Below are 20075 nucleotides of genomic sequence, written 5' to 3' on the forward strand. Positions count from 1 at the left end.
CTTGCTGGGGTGGGCTCTGGCTCCCCGCTACCCTGAATTGGATACAGTGGCTAGAAAATGAATGGATCTTGTACTTGCGTCTTGTCTAAGCTTTAGGTTTAGAATTGCAGATTGAGTTCATTTCATGCTAAGGGCTTCGGTATCTTTTAATATACCGCAACGTATGCAACAATAAAGGGGCACGGCTGACCACTGTCACATATTATAAAAAAAGAAGACTGAAGAACAGCTGGTAGTTCATTCACCCCTCCTGCCACCAGAGGGCGCCCCAGAGCCAGGCTTGCGCTCAGTCTGGGCCGAGATGGAGCTGGGGGCGAGAGAGGAGCAGTGGGTGTGGGGGGAAAAACCATGCAGCTCTTCAGAAAAATAAACAAAAGCTTTTCTTGTCCATTTTTTTTTCCAGCAGCTCCAGTGAGAGGACAGTCCATCTCTCTCACCAGGAGCTGATGAGCCCTTTCGCAAAGGGCGGGGATCTTGTTCAGATCTTCCTTTGTAGGTGGTGGGGGTTTGGAGGGTGTGGCTGGGGGTGAACCCACACTTTTTCCACCCTGGTCAGCTTCTGCAGCTTCATAGGGCGTGCACCCCCAGCGGTCCAGCCTGACCCCCCCCCCCCATTGTGTGGGGGCAGTGTGTTAATGTGTGAAACAGCCCTGGGTCCCAGACTCCTCCTGGAAACATTCGCCAACTCCCCAGATCTCCCCCCTCTCTCCCTGCCACACCTCCTCCCAGCCTTCCAACCCTCAGACAGCCCAGCTCGTGCTCTGGGCCTGGATGCTGAGGGCGAGAGAGAGAGAGAAAGCGTTGTTTTTCTTCCCAGGAACAGGGAGAAAGAGAAGGAGAGGGAGGGGGCAGTGCTGGATACGCCAGGGCTGGGCTGGAGCTGCTGCAGCTTCCTTGCGACCGAGCGAGTCGGAGCAGACCAGCTCTCTCTCTCTCTCGCGCGCGCACGCACACACACAGCAGGCAGCTGAGAGCCGAACCCCGAACTCTCTGGCCAGGTCTCTCCGGTCCCGACGCGCCGAGCTCCTAGCCTGTCAGGGGCGCGAGGGAGCGTGCAGCAGGAGCAGCTTTGCGCTCGGAGGATTCCCAAGAGGCAGAGATTCCCCGCGCCTCCGGGACGCCCTCCGGAAGCCATCATCCCCACAAGAAACAAGGAGGAGACAAAAAGAAGTGGTCTTCCCCCCTTCCTCGGCTCCTCCGATCTCCCGGGCTCATTTTCCCTGCGGGTTTGGCAGGGGCGGCGGTCTCTCCTCTGCAGGTAAGGGCCTCCCGTGCCGCTGCGGCCGTCTGCCTCCAGGGCTCCCCCTCTTCCTCCTTTCGCTCTTCCCACCCTCCTCTCCCCCTTGCGCCCTCCGCCGTCTCTCTGCCTTGCAGAAAAGAGGGGTTTCTCCTGACGGGGGCCCCTGGGCAACGTGAGCCTTTCACTTCGGCGAAAGGGGTCCGCGTGCGGAGGGCTGAATGTCTCCGTCCATCCAGAGAGTCTGTCCATCAGCCCACCTGATGCACTGATCCAGTCTTCCCTCTACCCATCTTTCTAAACTACTGCCCCCTCCAGGCCTCTGTCATATCCTGATGCGACTTCAGCTTCTTTTGCAGGAACGTTGGACAGGCAGGGACGCTGACGTCTGTCGTTGTGGGAATACCCAGGCCCGGACCGCGTAGCGGGAGGAGCGAGACACGGGGACAGCCCCACTCGGAGACGCGGACGTCTGAGGTGAGCTCCGGGACTCCCGGAGGAAGACCCAGGACAGGCAGACCCAGAGAGGGACCCAGGACAGGCGCAGCCCCGCCCCGATCTCCCTTCACTGCCCTCCGCCGTGCCACCGGCTCTGCGACCCCCCCCCTGCGGCCGCGATGTCTCGCTGGGGACGGAAAGGCGACAAGGCTCGGAAGATGCCGGAGGTGATCCGGACGGTGACCGAGGGGCTGAAGTCTCTGTACCGCCGGAAGCTGCTGCCTCTGGAGCAGTACTACCACTTCCACGACTTCCACTCGCCCAGCCTGGAGGACGCCGACTTCGACAACAAACCCATGGTGCTGGTGGTGGGCCAGTACTCCACCGGGAAGACCACCTTCATCCGGTACGGCCCGGAGACAGATCTCTCTCTGCGTGTCTGTCTGACCGATTCACTGCCTGTGCGTCTGACTGAGCTGTCAGTGTGTCCGCAACTGCATCTCTGCCTGATTGTCTAGCTATTCTGTCTAACTGCCTCTCTGCTGAATCTCTGTCTGACTATCCTGTCTAACTGCCTCTCTGCTGAATGTCTGTCTGACTATCCTGTCTAACTGCCTTTCTGCTGACCGTCTATCTGACTATCTTGTCTAACTGCCTCTCTGCTAACTGTCTGACTATCCTGTCTAACTGCCTCTCTGCTGACCGTCTATCTGACTATCCTGTCTATCTGCCTCTCTGCTGTCTGTCTGACTATCCTGTCTATCTGCCTCTCTGCTGACCGTCTATCTGACTATCCTGTCTATCTGCCTCTCTGCTGTCTGTCTGACTATCCTGTCTATCTGCCTCTCTGCTGACCGTCTATCTGACTATCCTGTCTATCTGCCTCTCTGCTGTCTGTCTGACTATCCTGTCTATCTGCCTCACTGCTGAACGTCTGACTATCCTATCTGCCTCACTGCTGAACGTCTGACTATCCTATCTGCCTCTCTGCTGAACGTCTGTCTGACTATCCTGTCTATCTGCCTCTCTGCTGAACGTCTGACTATCCTATCTGCCTCTCTGCTGAACGTCTGACTATCCTATCTGCCTCTCTGCTGAACGTCTGTCTGACTATCCTGTCTAACAGTTTCTCTGCTGACTCTCCGACTATCCTGTCTAACAGTTTCTCCGCTGACTCTCTGACTATCCTGTCTAACAGTTTCTCTGCCTGATTTTCTGACTATCCTAACTGCCTCTCTTACTGATTGTCTGACTATGCTGTCTAACTGCCTCTCTGTCTGACCTGACTGGCTGCCTCTGTGGTTGACTTGGCATCTCTCTACTGCGCCTTCCCTGCTGTGGCAGGTACCTCCTGGAGCAGGATGTGCCCGGGAGCCGAGTGGGTCCTGAGCCGACTACCGACTCCTTCACTGCCATCATGCACGGTGAGGTGGAGTCCCTCATTCCCGGGAACGCCCTCATTGTCGACCCCAACAAACCCTTCCGGAAGCTGAACCCCTTTGGGAACACCTTCCTCAACAGGTGAGAGAGAGGAGAATGGAGATGCGCCGTGCAGGAAAGGGGGTACGGAAAGCACATGGGAGCGCTGTCATCAAGGAAGGAGATGCAGGAATAGGGAGCGGTGGGATGGAGCATGGGGGGTGAGTCATGTGGTGAGAGGAGAGATGTGATTGGTCCACTGGTGAGAGGACGTGGAGAAAAGAGAAATCTTATTGGTTCAGTGGTTAGAAGGCTTGGAGAAAGGAGAGATGTGATTGGTCCAGTGGTGAGAGGGCTTGAAGAAAGGAGAGATGTGATTGGTCCAGCGGTGAGAGGACTTGGAGAAATGAGAGATGTGATTGGTCCAGTGGTGAGAGGGCTTGGAGAAAGGAGAGGCGTGATTGGTCCAGATGAGGGCGAGATGTTTGGGCTAGTCGAGAGCATCGGAAGAGAGAATTGGTCCAGTGGTGAGAAGGGGATGATTGGTCCAGATGAGGAGGAATTTGGGCTACTGGAGCGAGGGCTGGATGTACTATACAGTATATGCTTTGGCAACACCTGGTCTCAAAGGCAGATCACATGTAGTCAAGCTGTAGGAACTGGTAGATCATGCGTGGATTTGATATTGAGGTTTTAAAAATCCGGAAAGGCATAACTGAGTCAACCCTGAGGACTGCTTTAATATGAAGAATGACACAAGGACCAGAGGGTGCGAGTGGAATGTAAAGAGGAAATTGAGTAAAGGGTGAAAACAAGAGACGCTTCTTTACACAGAGAGTAGTGGGTGTCTGGAACAGGCTGATTCCTGAGGGTGCTTTGGGAAACAGCTGGGCAAGGCCCTGGAATCCCTAAGCTGTGGGCACCCAAAGGAGCAACATGGAGGAGGGGGCAGCTCCTCTCAGCTCCAGCCTCTCTGGGGCCAGCGAGTGCTCTGCGGATTAGAAACTGGCGCACCCCCGCACATGCGGCCAGAGCAGGCAGAGGGGGGCCGCCGAGCTGCGTCTTCAGGCGGGGTGCGCACAGAGCTGGGAGCATCAGCAGCCGGCGGAGAGAGAAGGGAGGAAGGAGACAGAGGGGAGAGAGGAGGAGTGCAGCAGGAGAAAGGGAAAGGAGGGCGAGAGAGAAAGACCGAGGGGAAGGGGTGGGGGGAGAAGGGAAAAGTGCGTCAGTTCTGCTGTGTGGAATGTCGTGTCTCTGTGCCAGACTGCCAGAGAGGGGAGGGGTTTACCTTATTTGTGGAAAAACTGAGAAATGGAGGCAGAGGGTGTGAGTGTGTGTGTGAGTGTGTGTGTGTGAGTGTGTGTGTGTGTTCCAGCCCGGGCAGCGAGGGCTCTGCCTGTGTGCTGCTCTCTCGAGCCTGCTGCCCCTGGCACAGGTGTGGGGGCAAGGAGAGGAGAAGAAACCGCGTGAATGTGGAGGGAGGGTGGCGGCGGGGTAAGGCAGGGAGGGAAGGGGCAGCTGTTTGAGACGGAGGGGCGTGCAGAAGCCGCAGAGGGGGGCGAGGAGAGCTGTGGTGGGAAGAGAGGAGAGAGGCCGCCGGGGCGGGTGGGAGAGTCGGAGGGGGAGAAGGGATGACGGGTGGGAGGCAGTGGGACCAGACTGGGAAGGAGCTGGAACGGTGCGTCTCTTCGCCGCTGCTGCTGACTTGCAGGACTGGCGTGAGCTGCAAGGGCCGGGCCAGACTGTGTCCCTCTGCACCTCGCACGTCCCCGAGCAAGCGAGCCCCCGAACGCCGCCCAGGTCCTGGATCGGTCCCGCCGGCCCACGCAGCGCGGGCCTGGCCTGGGGGGCAGGCGGGCAGCGGGACACTGGCAGGACAGCTGGCCTGAGCCCCAGTTCAGCTCCTCGGGGGTTCGGGTTGCACAGAGACAGGAGACCCCCCCAGGGGCAAGAGTGAAGGCGAACCAGACAACCTGCACGTTTGCAAGCAAAAAACAGCCCCCTTCTGGGGCAATAATACTACTTTCCTGAGTGTAAAGCACATGGCGTCACTCTTCGGAGAGTGAGCTGCCCGGTCACCCTGGGGCAAGACAGCTCGGCTGTTCTGGCTGGGGGGTAACCCCGTCTCCAGCTGCAGTGTGCTCAGGACATCTCTGTTCCCTCCCAACCGTTTACCAGTGTGCATGTTTGTGTGTGTTTGTGTCTTTTGTTTTTTTCCACCCCGCCCTGGAAGGGCTGCGGGCTCGTTAAGCTCGTTAGCGGGCAGGAAGCGGCCCTGTTATTCTAAATGGTGCCGATCATTAGCGAGGTGTATTGTTTCATGCTGGCAGGGATTCTGATTTTCCTTCAGGAAGCTCAGTGCATTGAGAGGGCCACTCCACACACAATGGGTAGAGGAGGGAGGGGAAATAATCTGGACTTTACATCAGCTCCCCGGGCTGTCGGAGTAACTGCATAGCTGGACAGGGACAGCCTGTACCTCCGGGTCAACAAATCAGAGGAGAAGCGCAGTCGGTGTGTCCAGTGAGTCCGTGAAATCACAACAGGGCAAAATATGACACAGAGTTCACCAGTGATCTCTGGACTGTAGGGTTACAATATGACACAGACTGGACCAGTGATCTCTGGACTATAGGGTTACAATAGGACACAGACTGGACCAGTGATCTCTGGACTGTAGGGTTACAATAGGACACAGACTGGACCAGTGATCTCTGGACTGTAGGGTTACAATAGGACACAGACTGGACCAGTGATCTCTGGACTGTAGGGTTACAATATGACACAGACTGGACCAGTGATCTCTGGACTGTAGGGTTACAATATGACACAGACTGGACCAGTGATCTCTGGACTGTAGGGTTACAATAGGACACAGACTGGACCAGTGATCTCTGGACTGTAGGGTTACAATATGACACAGTCAAGACTAATTTGAATGACTTAATATTATATGGACCTTTCCTGCTTCCTAACCTCTCTGTCTGTGGTAGGTTCCAGTGCGCCCAGATGCAGAATCAGGTGCTGGAGAGCATCAGCATCATCGATACCCCCGGGATCTTGTCTGGAGCCAAACAGAGAGTGAGCCGGGGTAAGAGAGGGCAGGAGAGGTGGGAGGGAAGAGAGAGAAAGGAGGGAAAGAAGAGAGTGAGAGGACAGGGAAGAAGGAGGATGAGACTGTGGGATGTTCATCAGTGGCCTTCGTGTGTCTTGATCTGATCACCTCTCTCCTTCGCTCTACACAGTTTATACATCTCCCCATAATCTACTGTACACCCCATTCCCCTACACCCTATACACCCCTCCCCTAATATCTACACCCCATTCCCCTACACCCTATACACCCCTCCCCTAATATCTACACCCCATTCCCCTACACCCTATACACCCCTCCCCTAATATCTACACCCCATTCCCCTACACCCTATACACCCCTCCCCTAATATCCACACCCCATTCCCCTACACCCTATACACCCCTCCCCTAATATCTACACCCCATTCCCCTACACCCTATACACCCCTCCCCTAATATCTACACCCCATTCCCCTACACCCTATACACCCCTCCCCTAATATCTACACCCCATTCCCCTACACCCTATACACCCCTCCCCTAATATCCACACCCCATTCCCCTACACCCTATACACCCCTCCCCTAATATCTACACCCCATTCCCCTACACCCTATACACCCCTCCCCTAATATCTACACCCCATTCCCCTACACCCTATACACCCCTCCCCTAATATCTACACCCATTCCCCTACACCCTATACACCCCTCCCTAATATCTACACCCCATTCCCCTACACCCTATACACCCCTCCCCTAATATCTACACCCATTCCCCTACACCCTATACACCCCTCCCCTAATATCTACACCCCATTCCCCTACCACCCTATACACCCCTCCCCTAATATCTACACCCCATTCCCCTACACCCTATACACCCCTCCCCTAATATCTACACCCCATTCCCCTACACCCTATACACCCCTCCCCTAATATCCACACCCCATTCCCCTACACCCTATACACCCCTCCCCTAATATCTACACCCCATTCCCCTACACCCTATACACCCCTCCCCTAATATCTACACCCCATTCCCCTACACCCTATACACCCCTCCCCTAATATCTACACCCCATTCCCCTACACCCTATACACCCCTCCCCTAATATCTACACCCCATTCCCCTACACCCTATACACCCCTCCCCTAATATCCACACCCCATTCCCCTACACCCTATACACCCCTCCCCTAATATCTACACCCCATTCCCCTACACCCTATACACCCCTCCCCTAATATCTACACCCCATTCCCCTACACCCTATACACCCCTCCCCTAATATCCACACCCCATTCCCCTACACCCTATACACCCCTCCCCTAATATCTACACCCCATTCCCCTACACCCTATACACCCCTCCCCTAATATCTACACCCCATTCCCCTGCACCCTATACACCCCTCCCCTAATATCTACACCCCATTCCCCTGCACTCTGTACTCTGGTTCCCCTACACCCTATACACCCCTCCCCTAATATCCACACCCCATTCCCCTACACCCTATACACCCCTCCCCTAATATCCACACCCCATTCCCCTACACCCTATACACCCCTCCCCTAATATCCACACCCCATTCCCCTACACCCTATACACCCCTCCCCTAATATCTACACCCCATTCCCCTACACCCTATACACCCCTCCCCTAATATCTACACCCCATTCCCCTACACCCTATACACCCCTCCCCTAATATCCACACCCCATTCCCCTGCACTCTGTACTCTGGTTCCCCTACACCCTGTACACCTGTACACACACAGCTTGTGAGGGACAAAGTGCAGGAAGAGAGACCGAGAGTGAGAAAGAAGTCAGCTCTGGAGCAGGAGAGCCGAGAGAGTTCTTTAAATTCTTTCTCTGCATCTGGAATGCTGCGTGTGGGACAGGCGAGAGAGGGAGTGAGAGTGTGTGTGTGTTTACATGCACACGCCTCTGCTGGAATCTCTCTCTTGCACGTCGGAGCCACATGGCTCCACTGGCCAGTACATCAGGAAGTGAAGACCAGAGCAGTTCCACAGCCTTGCTTGATATGATGAACTGAGTCGCACAGTGACCACTGAATGCTAATCTGAACTGCAGGTCCAGATGTCAGCACTGACTCTGCTTCACTGGTCATCTGTATCTATAAAAATATGAATAGGTGTGTGTTAAGAGCATGCAGTTGCTGTGCATTATGGGAATGTATATTAGGTCTTCCTGTTTCAACGTTCTGAGAGTGTGATACCATACCGTCTGACACAATTAGGTCTGAAAGAGAATATAATTAATTATAATAAAATAATTAAGCCAATATAATTATTTATACTTAGATCTAGAGAAAATGTTGCAACTGATTTCACATTAGAGACCAAATCATTTAAAGAGATGATTTTGTTTCTAATGTGAAAACAGTTGCAACATTTTCATTTGTATATTTCTCATTATTCCTATTGGATTTTTGCTGGGGTAGCTGGAGAGATAACGGGCCTAAAACCGCCTGTCTTCCTGGTGTGGTCCAGCTCGTCTACAGGAGAGGGAGGGTGGGCAACAGGACCGGCAATAGTGTGGGACTGAGGGAGAGTGTGGGAGAAGGAATGTAGGAGGAGATGGAATGCAGAACGAGAGAGATACAGGGATAGAGGCCTGAGGAAAACAGAGGAGGAGGGAGGGGAGGTCTGGATTAACCCCTCTCTCTCCTGGTGCTGTACTGGTATGTCTGGATTAACCCCTCTCTCTCCTGGTGCAGTACTGGTGTGTCTGGATTAACCCCTCTCTCTCTCCTGGTGCAGTACTGGAGTGTCTGGATTAACCCCTCTCTCTCTCTCCTGGTGCTGTACTGGTGTGTCTGGATTAACCCCTCTCTCTCTCTCTCCTGGTGCAGTACTGGAGTGTCTGGATTAACCCCTCTCTCTCTCTCTCCTGGTGCAGTACTGGAGTGTCTGGATTAACCCCTCTCTCTCTCCTGGTGCAGTACTGGAGTGTCTGGATTAACCCCTCTCTCTCTCTCCTGGTGCTGTACTGGTGTGTCTGGATTAACCCCTCTCTCTCTCTCCTGGTGCAGTACTGGAGTGTCTGGATTAACCCCTCTCTCTCTCTCTCCTGGTGCAGTACTGGAGTGTCTGGATTAACCCCTTTCTCTCTCCTGGTGCAGTACTGGAGTGTCTGGATTAACCCCTCTCTCTCTCTCTCCTGGTGCAGTACTGGAGTGTCTGGATTAACCCCTCTCTCTCTCTCCTGGTGCAGTACTGGAGTGTCTGGATTAACCCCTCTCTCTCTCTCCTGGTGCAGTACTGGAGTGTCTGGATTAACCCCTCTCTCTCTCCTGGTGCAGTACTGGAGTGTCTGGATTAACCCCTCTCTCTCTCCTGGTGCAGTACTGGAGTGTCTGGATTAACCCCTCTCTCTCTCTCCTGGTGCAGTACTGGAGTGTCTGGATTAACCCCCCTCTCTCTCTCTCTCCTGGTGCAGTACTGGAGTGTCTGGATAAACCCCTCTCTCTCTCTCCTGGTGCAGTACTGGAGTGTCTGGATTAACCCCTCTCTCTCTCTCCTGGTGCAGTACTGGAGTGTCTGGATTAACCCCTCTCTCTCTCTCCTGGTGCAGTACTGGAGTGTCTGGATTAACCCCTCTCTCTCTCCTGGTGCAGTACTGGAGTGTCTGGATTAACCCCTCTCTCTCTCCTGGTGCAGTACTGGAGTGTCTGGATTAACCCCTCTCTCTCTCTCTCCTGGTGCAGTACTGGAGTGTCTGGATTAACCCCTCTCTCTGACCCCAGGCTATGACTTCCCGGCGGTGCTGCGCTGGTTTGCCGAGCGGGTGGACCGGATCGTCCTGCTGTTCGACGCCCACAAGCTGGAGATCTCGGACGAGTTCTCGGAGGCGATCGGGGCCCTGCGGGGCAACGAGGACAAGCTGCGCGTGGTGCTGAACAAGGCCGACATGGTGGGCACGCAGCAGCTGATGCGTGTCTACGGCGCCCTCATGTGGTCGCTGGGGAAGGTGCGTCAGCCCACGGCTGAGCTGGTATAGCGCCTTGCCGCGCTGCTCTGCCCTGATACCCTCAAACTGCTCGGCTTTTCTGCCTGGGCCACAACAGTCTCTCTCCTTTTCATCCCCTGTGTGTCTGTCTCTGTCCCTCTCGATCCCCCAAGCTCTCCCTCTCTCCTGTCCCTCTCTCTCTCTCCTCTCTCCTCTCACTCCCTCTCCTCCCTCTCTCCTGTCCCTCCCTCTCTCTCCTCTCTCCTTTCCCTCCCTCTCTCTCCTCTCTCCTTTCCCTCCCTCTCTCTCCTCTCTCCTCTCACTCCCTCTCTCCTCTCACTCCCTCTCCTCCCTCTCTCCTTTCCCTCCCTCTCTCTCCTCTCTCCTCTCACTCCCTCTCCTCCCTCTCTCCTTTCCCTCCCTCTCCCTCCTCTCTCCTCTCACTCCCTCACTCCTCTCACTCCTCTCTCCTCTCTCCCAGGTGTTCGGGACCCCGGAGGTTGTCCGCGTGTTCATCGGCTCCTTCTGGTCCGAGCCCCTCCTGGTCCCGGACAACCGGCGCCTGTTCGAGCTGGAGGAGGAGGATCTGTTCGCCGACATCCAGAACCTGCCGCGCAACGCCGCCCTGCGCAAGCTCAACGACCTGGTCAAGCGGGCCCGGCTCGTTCGGGTGAGTCACGGCCCGGCCCGCTCCGGCAGGAGTGGCGGGGAGGAAACAGCGGGAGAGGGGAGACAGGGAAAGACGGGGTGAGGGGACAGCTCCCCAGGTCACTGCCCTGGAGAAAGAAAGAGCCAGATTTGCACGCATTCCTTCTCTCCTGGGTTTTCCGATCCACTCTCCCACCGCTGCGGAATCCCAGCCCTCTGTCGCCATGGACACCAGTCTCAAACAGAAACAGTGACTTGTCTGTCTGTCTTATTTCTCAGTTTATTGCAGTGTTTGTATTAATCCTATCTCTCACACTGCAGTGTGTTCTAATCCCTCCGTGTGAACCCCTCTGTCTCTCAGTGCAGTGTGTGTGAACCCCCGTCTCTCAGTGCAGTGTGTGTGAACCCCTCTATCTCTCAGTGCAGTGTGTGAACCCCTCTGTCTCTCAGTGCAGTGTGTGTGAACCCCTCTATCTCTCAGTGCAGTGTGTAAACCCCTCTATCTCTCAGTGCAGTGTGTGTGAACCCCTCTATCTCTCAGTGCAGTGTGTGTGAACCCCTCTATCTCTCAGTGCAGTGTGTGAACCCCTCTGTCTCTCAGTGCAGTGTGTGTGAACCCCTCTATCTCTCAGTGCAGTGTGTGAACCCCTCTGTCTCTCAGTGCAGTGTGTGTGAACCCCTCTCTCTGTGTGTGCCAGGTCCATGCCCACATCATCAGCTATCTGAAACAGGAGATGCCGTCAGTGTTCAGGAAGGACAATAAGAAAAAGACTATGATCCACGAGCTGCCCGTCATCTTCTCCAAGATCCAGCTGCAGCACCACATCTCCCCTGGGGATTTCCCTGACTGCGCCAAGATGCAGGTGTGTCTGTCTACCCCACCTGCCTAACCTGTCCACCTCACCGTCTGTCTGTCTTCTCGTCTATCCGCCTGTCTGCCTGTGCGTCTGAGTGCCGCTGCGTGCGTCTGAGTGTTGATATGTGTGTCTGATTGTCAGTGTGTGTGTAAGTGTCATGTGTGTATGTCTGAGCAACAGTGTGTGTCTGAGGGTCATGTGTGTGTGTCTGAGCGTCAGTGTGTGTCTGAGGGTCATGTGTGTGTGTCTGAGGGTCATGTGTGTGTGTCTGAGCGTCAGTGTGTGTCTGAGGGTCATGTGTGTGTGTCTGAGCGTCAGTGTGTGTCTGAGGGTCATGTGTGTGTGTCTGAGCGTCAGTGTGTGTCTGAGTGTTGATATGTGTGTCTGAGTGTCAGTGTGTGTGAGGGTCAGTGTGTGTGAGGGTCATGTGTGTGTGTCTGAGCGTCAGTGTGTGTCTGAGGGTCATGTGTGTGTGTCTGAGCGTCAGTGTGTGTCTGAGGGTCATGTGTGTGTGTCTGAGAGTCAGTGTGTGTGTGAGGGTCCTGTGTGTGTGTCTGAGAGTCAGTGTGTGTGTGAGGGTCCTGTGTGTGTGTCTGAGCGTCAGTGTGTGTCTGAGTGCCGATGTGTCTGTCTTCCTTTTTTAGTTTTTTAGTAGCTAACCGATCAGAGGACCTCATCCTGCCATTTCTTAAGTGTCCAAGGGAATCTGCTTCAACCACATGGATAGAAAGCTTGTTCTAGACCCCGGCAACTCTTTGTGTAAAGAAGTGTCCTGCAGGCAGCCTTATTGTGTTCTGTGCTCTGGGCTTGATGTGTCAGTAGCGCTCTTGCTCTGTGTCAGAGAGTAACCCCCCTCTCTCCCCCACTGGGGCCCCAGGAGCAGCTCATGGCTCACGACTTCACCAAGTTCAAGCCGCTGAAGCCCAGCCTGATGGCGGCGCTGGACGAGCTGCTGACCAGCGACATCGCCAAGCTGATGCCCCTGCTGCGCCAGGAAGAGCTGGAGGGCGGGGGGCAGCCCGGGGTGCAGGGGGGAGCCTTCCTGGGGACCCGCGGGGGCCCCTTCTTCGAGGGCGACCCCTTCGCCTGCATCGAGGGCCTGGGGGACGGGGAGCTGGGCGAGGAGGAGGAGGAGGACTGGGTGGTGACGAAGGACAAGCCCAAGTACGACGAGATCTTCTACACGCTGTCGCCCAGCGAGGGCAAGCTGAGCGGCACCAAGGCCAAGGGCTGGATGGTCAGCACCAAGCTGCCCAACTCCGTCCTGGGCCGCATCTGGAAGCTGTCGGACGTGGACCGCGACGGCATGCTGGACCACGAGGAGTTCGCCCTGGCCAGCCACCTGATCGAGGCCAAGCTGGAGGGCCACGGGCTGCCCCCCGAGCTGCCCCGCCACCTGGTGCCCCCCTCCAAACGCCGCCAAAAGGGCTCCGACGCCTAGAGCGAAGGGGGCGGGGCGGGGAGGGGGGCTGTTGTTGGTGGAGTGTGGGTCGGAGCACAGCTGGGGGGGGGGGTCGCCCGAACACTCGCCCTCCCTGTCCCCGCGCGCGCCCCCGCCCCCGAGCCGCGGCTCATGCTGTCTTCCGTCCGCTCCCTTTCTCGGCCCATCATGCACTGCCCGGTGGCAGCGGTGGCTCTGCTTGGCTCCAGGCCAGCTCACGCAGCTTCGTCCCGCTGCTCTCTCGCCTCTGGGCTTCTGGCAGCGCATGGTGGGCTCGAGCATCGTCTCTGTCTGTCTCTCCTGTCTGTCTGTCTGTCTGTCTCTGTGTGTCTCTCCTGTCAGCCTGTCTGTCTGTCTCTCTCTCCTGTCAGCCTGTCTGTCTGTCTCTGTGTGTCTCTCCTGTCAGCCTGTCTGTCTGTCTCTCTCTCCTGTCAGCCTGTCTGTCTGTCTCTGTGTGTCTCTCCTGTCAGCCTGTCTGTCTGTCTCTGTGTGTCTCTCCTGTCAGCTTGTCTGTCTGTCTCTCCTGTCAGCCTGTCTGTCTGTGTCGACTGTCTGTCCCTGTCTGTCTGTCTCTTCTGTCTGTCTTTCTCTGTCTGTCTCTCATGTCAGCCTGTCTGTCTGTCCCTGTCTGTCTCTCTTGTCTATCTGTCTATCCCTGTCTGTCTGTCCATGTCTGTCTGTCTCTGTCTGACTCTCCTGTCTGTTCCTGTCTTTGTCCTCCTGCCTGTCTATCTGTTCCTGTCTGTCTATGCTCTGCGTGTCTGTCTGTCCCTGTCCTGTCTTTGTCTCCTCCAGCCTGACTCTGTCTCTGTGTTTCTCTGTGTGTTTGTACTGTATGTCTCTTTCTCTGCACCCATCTGTCTCTGACTCTCTGCTATTGATCTTAATAACCTCACCAGCCTCTTTTCCCTCACCTCTATCTTTTATAGATCTAGATAAGCTGTTAAGAAATTCTGTCTGTCTCTCTCAACAGGTTTCAGTCTATCTGTGTCCCTGTCTGTCTCATTCCCTGTCCCACACGCTTTCTGTTACTGATCTAACTCAACTAACACCGATACCTCTGATCCCAGCGACTGATATCCCAGCTGAGCTACACCACCAACTGCAGTTCAGCGCCTTTTCAAACCCTCCTTCAGACATCTGCTACTTTTTATGGACGCTCTAATCATTTTTAACTGCAGAAACTGTCCTGGTTCGCTTGTATCAAGTTCATCATATCCTGCACTCATTTGCATCCCAAACCAATTTTGTTCGGAAGGACGCCCCTCTGAGCATCACTGTGCCCATGCTCTTGCTCTGCTCTGGTCTGCAGCCCAGTCAGACCTGCTGTCAAATTGCTCTCCTGTGAGACCATAGGAGGCCATTTAGCCTCTTGAGCTAGTGTGGCTCCCTTGGACACACCCCTCGTCTTCCAGCTGCCAGGGGGTGGGGTCAGCGATGTCATATGTTATGTCAATGATGTCATCAGCTCCTGCTGCAAAAACATCTACGTTCAGTTGAACGAACCACCTGCAAGCGGAGATTGAGAATGTGAACAAAACACGAGGGTCAGGTCAACTGGTCACTGATCCTTTACTGATTGTATTTAAAGTTTCCGGGCAGCTTCAAACTTTCAACAGTCACTTCCACCTCTTTAAAAAGGCAAATCTCTCCTCCGCCGAACTGCTGCTCCCTTGTGACTGCAGCGCAGCAGACCAGTGGTGACAAAGAGCCTAGATCGAATGGGAAAAAATGTGGAAAACAAAAGTGTTACAGTCACTGGAAAAAAAAAAACCATAAAAAAGTTGCAGGCAGCTACAACAAAGGACAAGTTCAAACAGGTCCCTTAACACTCCAGAGCTCAGCTGCAAGAGTAATAACAGCCAGGTTTTAGCCAAAAGTCATCACCAGCAACAATCTAGCAGAGCCTGTACGTGTTCAAAGAACACCAGAAAAACTCAAGCAACAGGAGGCCATTCACCTTACCGGGGCTGGTTCACTCGATCGTAGTGAGGATCTCCAGCTGTTTCCTGAAGGAAGTCCGGGTACCGGCAGCACAGCATGGCTGGGCAACCTGTTCCACCCTCCCACCACCCTTTGTGTAAAGACGGGCCTTCCTGTTCTCAGTGCCTTTGAGGATTTTGAATACTTGAATCATTCCCCCGCATAGCCTCCCCTGATCGGAATCCCTCAGTAAAGAGAGGTGAAGATCCATCAGCCTGTCATTCTGAGGCACCAGTGCTCTTTGCTGGACACGATCCCTGTATTTTCAGGACGGAAAGAATAACATTACCGTTCCCTGGACAATGAGACCTGTAACCAGGGAATACGTGTCTGCATCCACCCTACCTCCCCTTACACCTGCACTCACCAATCGTCAGTTGAAAACCGATGAGTGCTCCAGTCAAGAGAGCATCTTCACTTAGCCTCCTGTAAGGAGCAGTGTCCTCGTGTTTTTTACACAGAACTTGTAACAGTTTAGCTCTTGCTGTTTGTCAATCACGTCAGGCGGCACCAGGCCTCCATGTACTTTGGAAGAATGTTGTGTATGCAGAAAGCCAAGGCCACTTCCTGTGGGCTGGGGCAGTGCTTGCTGTCTGTTTTATAATTATTTTCTCGGACGACCATATGCGTCCTGACTGCTGTATAGCGAGACTCTCTCACAACGCCACAGTCTCTCTTGTGTGTTCATTATAAACGACACTCAATAAACAGTTTTAACACAGCACCGCGTCTTCGCCGCTTCTTAAATGTGCTAAAATACTGGCGTGGTTTTGATCAGCTCTTGCCAGCTGCAGGGGTTGTGGAGAAGCTACAGATTTGGAAACACAATAAAAAAAGTTTGGAAAACACACACTGTAACATCTGTACTTCACTTCAGATAAAAGCATCAGCCAAATAGATATAATCTTATCTGGTGACTCCTTAGAGATCTCTGACACTCAGCTTCGGCAGCAGGGCTTGTTAAAGCGGAAAGGGGAAGAATGAGCAGAGAGAACAGATAATTGATTAACGAGCGCCAGGCAGATGCTTTCTCGTGTATAATAGCAGTCAGCTGTTTCCACGTTGCTCTGCAGTGAATCAGAGACACACTCACACTGGCACAGTGTGCGCTTATAAATACAGCTGTGCTCAAGACAGAACACACACTTGACACCCTGCAGACAGAACACACACTGACACACTGAGGAAGTACAGACACTGACACACTGTAGACAGAACACACACTGACACATTGAAAAAGTACAGACACTGACACACTGTAGACAGAACACACACTGACACATTGAGAAAGTACAGACACTGACACATTGAGGAAGTACAGACACTGACACACTGTAGACAGAACACACACTGAAAAAGTATATACACACAGCAGACACACTCAGAGACTATATTGTATACTCACACTGATACACTGCACATACAACACACACAATGACAGGCGCTATATAGTCACACAGATACACTGCACATACAACACACACACAATGACGGCCACTATATACTCACACAGTCACACAGTCACACTGCACACTGCACACTGCACACTGCACACTGCACACTGTGTGGAAAGGGGATTGTCTGTGTGTCCCTCTCTCCCTCCTCCCTCTCCTCGCCCCTGGAGAGCAGTGAGAGTGGCGCTCCAATGAGTCAGGTCTCAGGAATGTGCTGGGCTGGGCTCCGAGTTATTAATATTCCCTGCACTGGATTCTCCCAGCTTCCATGTGCTCCGCTGGCCTTGGAAAACATGAATCTCTCCCTCACCCTACCTCCCCTTCCTGTAGCTCTGTGCGAGAGTGCGCTCAGTATGTGTGTTCACTCTTCCCTCACTGACACACGAATTCAAGCTTCACAACACCAGCCTGCCTGAGCTGCACCTCTCCTGCCTCTTGAGAAGAGACAAAGACTGTGTCACTGGACCAGTGACCTCTGTTCTGTAGGGTTACAATATGACACAGACTGGACCAGTGATCTCTGGACTGTAGGGTTACAATATGACACAGACTGGACCAGTGATCTCTGGACTGTAGGGTTACAATATGACACAGACTGGACCAGTGATCTCTGGACTGTAGGGTTACAATAGGACACAGACTGGACCAGTGATCTCTGGACTGTAGGGTTACAATAGGACACAGACTGGACCAGTGATCTCTGGAGGGTAGGGTTACAATAGGACACAGACTGGACCAGTGATCTCTGGACTGTAGGGTTACAATAGGACACAGACTGGACCAGTGATCTCTGGACTGTAGGGTTACAATATGACACAGACTGGACCAGTGATCTCTGGATTGTAGGGCTACAGTATGACACAGACTGGACCAGTGATCTCTGGACTGTAGGGTTACAATATGACACAGACTGGACCAGTGATCTCTGGACTGTAGGGTTACAGTATGACACAGACTGGACCAGTGATCTCTGGACTGTAGGGTTACAGTATGACACAGACTGGACCAGTGATCTCTGGACTGTAGGGTTACAGTATGACACAGACTGGACCAGTGATCTCTGGACTGTAGGGTTACAATATGACACAGACTGGACCAGTGATCTCTGGACTGTAGGGTTACAATAGGACACAGACTGGACCAGTGATCTCTGGACTGTAGGGTTACAATATGACACAGACTGGACCAGTGATCTCTGGACTGAAGGGTTACAATATGACACAGACTGGACCAGTGATCTCTGGAGGGTAGGGTTACAATATGACACAGACTGGACCAGTGATCTCTGGACTGTAGGGTTACAATAGGACACAGACTGGACCAGTGATCTCTGGACTGTAGGGTTACAATATGACACAGACTGGACCAGTGATCTCTGGACTGTAGGGCTACAATATGACACAAACTGGACCAGTGATCTCTGGACTGTAGGGCTACAATATGACACAGACTGGACCAGTGATCTCTGGACTGTAGGGTTACAATAGGACACAGACTGGACCAGTGATCTCTGGACTGTAGGGTTACAGTATGACACAGACTGGACCAGTGATCTCTGGACTGTAGGGCTACAATATGACACAGACTGGACCAGTGATCTCTGGACTGTAGGGTTACAATAGGACACAGACTGGACCAGTGATCTCTGGACTGTAGGGTTACAGTATGACACAGACTGGACCAGTGATCTCTGGACTGTAGGGCTACAATATGACACAGACTGGACCAGTGATCTCTGGACTGTAGGGTTACAATAGGACACAGACTGGACCAGTGATCTCTGGACTGTAGGGTTACAATATGACACAGACTGGACCAGTGTTCTCTGGACTGTAGGGCTACAATATGACACAGACTGGACCAGTGATCTCTGGACTGTAGGGTTACAATAGGACACAGACTGGACCAGTGATCTCTGGACTGTAGGGTTACAATATGACACAGACTGGACCAGTGATCTCTGGACTGTAGGGCTACAATATGACACAGACTGGACCAGTGTTCTCTGGACTGTAGGGTTACAATGTCACAAAGACTGGATCAGCAATCTCTGGATTATGCTGTGCAAACTACACTCTTTTTAGTTTTTAGTAGGCATGATCCATTTTTAGCTCATGGATGTAAGGAATGCCTGTCTGAGGCTCTGATTTTGCAAGAAACTTCAGAGAATGAACCTTTAGTTCAATTTTTTTTAAGCTCCCCGTTTGGATGCCAGAATCTGGAACGGGCAGGGTGGTGCCTCCGGAGCTCGACCCTGACGATGTCTCAAGCCCTGTTGCAACACGTGTGTCTGGACAGCTGTCCTGGCTGGACTCGTGTCTCAGCACTCCGGCTGGGTGACAAGTCTGACCTTTTCACCCCCCCCCAGACACGGCCTGTCCCCTCTTTCCCTCAACTCCTGCTGAAACTGGCCAGCCAAGATACGCCACTCATGCAGTGAGGGCACAACACCGAGCACGGAGAGGAGCAGCCTCTAACATCTGAAGGTTTTCTTTAGGACAAATTACAACAGGGAAAGGGTGATGTGGGAGAAAGCACGGTGAGGAAAGGAGCGGAAATGGAGAAAAAGGGGGAGACCAGGAGATGGAGGGGGGCTGGGGGAGACCCTCTTTGTAAGAGAGCGAGGAGGGAAACAAACATTATTCCAGCGGGGCTGCTTGTGTCTGGAACCCTGCCCTGTAGCTACACTTTTCATAGCCCAACACGAGGCTCTTTTGTGACTCAGCGCTGGAGAAATCTGATCTTTTTGGCTTAAACTCGGTGTTCGGCACACAGCCTCTCAACAGGAGAAGGGGGGTGGGGGGGGGAGATGACTGCATACGTGGCAACGAGTTAACGCGGTTTGCTCCCCGAATCTACGAACAAAGCAGCCGCTCTCGACTCCAGAGCGGGGGATACCTTGGGTCAGTGTCCGGCTGAGGCAAGAGGGGCACCCCCGTGACGTCACGCCCCGCGTGTTGGGGGAATCCCTCACGGCGGCGCCCCTGAACCTTCTGGAACGGGCTCGTCGCGCAGAGAGGCTTCCGCAGGCTGTATCCCCGCCCGATCTTCCGCGGAGCGCGGGCTCCCCCTGGCGGCCGGATTCCGAACCTGCGGCTCCACCTGATGAGATTACGCGTAATAATAATATATAATATAACATTACTTTATGAACCCTTTACAATTTCTTGCATTAGGAATTATCTTTTCGCATACCCCAGCTTGCTCTCCAAAGAGTAATACCTCCATGCAAAGGTATTAAAATGGTCTTGTCAAGCATTTCTTTTCTTCATGTAAGAGGTTGTTCTGAAAACGGATGACAGTGCGTAAGTCATTTTTTTAAAAGTATTTTCGAACCCGTGTACGTATATATGTATACAGGGGACTTTAATACATCCAACCACGGTGCGACAGAGAGCGCTACAGGAGGTCATTCTTGCCTTCTGCCATAAGACTGTACAACTCGTCCGCTGTGTCTGGGCAGGGGCAACACTGACATTGACCTGTTCCTGGACTAAACAGTAAACTCTCTGCTTACATCTGGCTTTTCCCGTCTACAACTGTTTTTTTT

At 53.6% G+C, this 20075-nt stretch overlaps 1 protein-coding gene across 1 annotated transcript; it reads left to right on the forward strand.

Moving 5' to 3' along the window:
* The first annotated feature begins 735 nt into the window (after nucleotides 1-735).
* On the forward strand, nucleotides 736-15792 carry ehd2b (EH-domain containing 2b). Its single transcript, XM_069186474.1, has 8 exons — nucleotides 736-1258; nucleotides 1585-2081; nucleotides 3020-3196; nucleotides 6088-6185; nucleotides 9940-10163; nucleotides 10624-10812; nucleotides 11489-11653; nucleotides 12525-15792. The coding sequence occupies exons 2-8, from the start codon at nucleotides 1855-1857 to the stop codon at nucleotides 13086-13088; spliced, it is 1644 nt and encodes a 547-aa protein (XP_069042575.1). The 5' UTR covers nucleotides 736-1258; nucleotides 1585-1854; the 3' UTR covers nucleotides 13089-15792.
* Nucleotides 15793-20075: the final 4283 nt, after the last annotated feature.

This window comes from Lepisosteus oculatus, chromosome 3 (genome assembly GCF_040954835.1).
Source record: "Lepisosteus oculatus isolate fLepOcu1 chromosome 3, fLepOcu1.hap2, whole genome shotgun sequence".
Taxonomy (NCBI): Eukaryota; Metazoa; Chordata; class Actinopteri; order Semionotiformes; family Lepisosteidae; genus Lepisosteus; species Lepisosteus oculatus.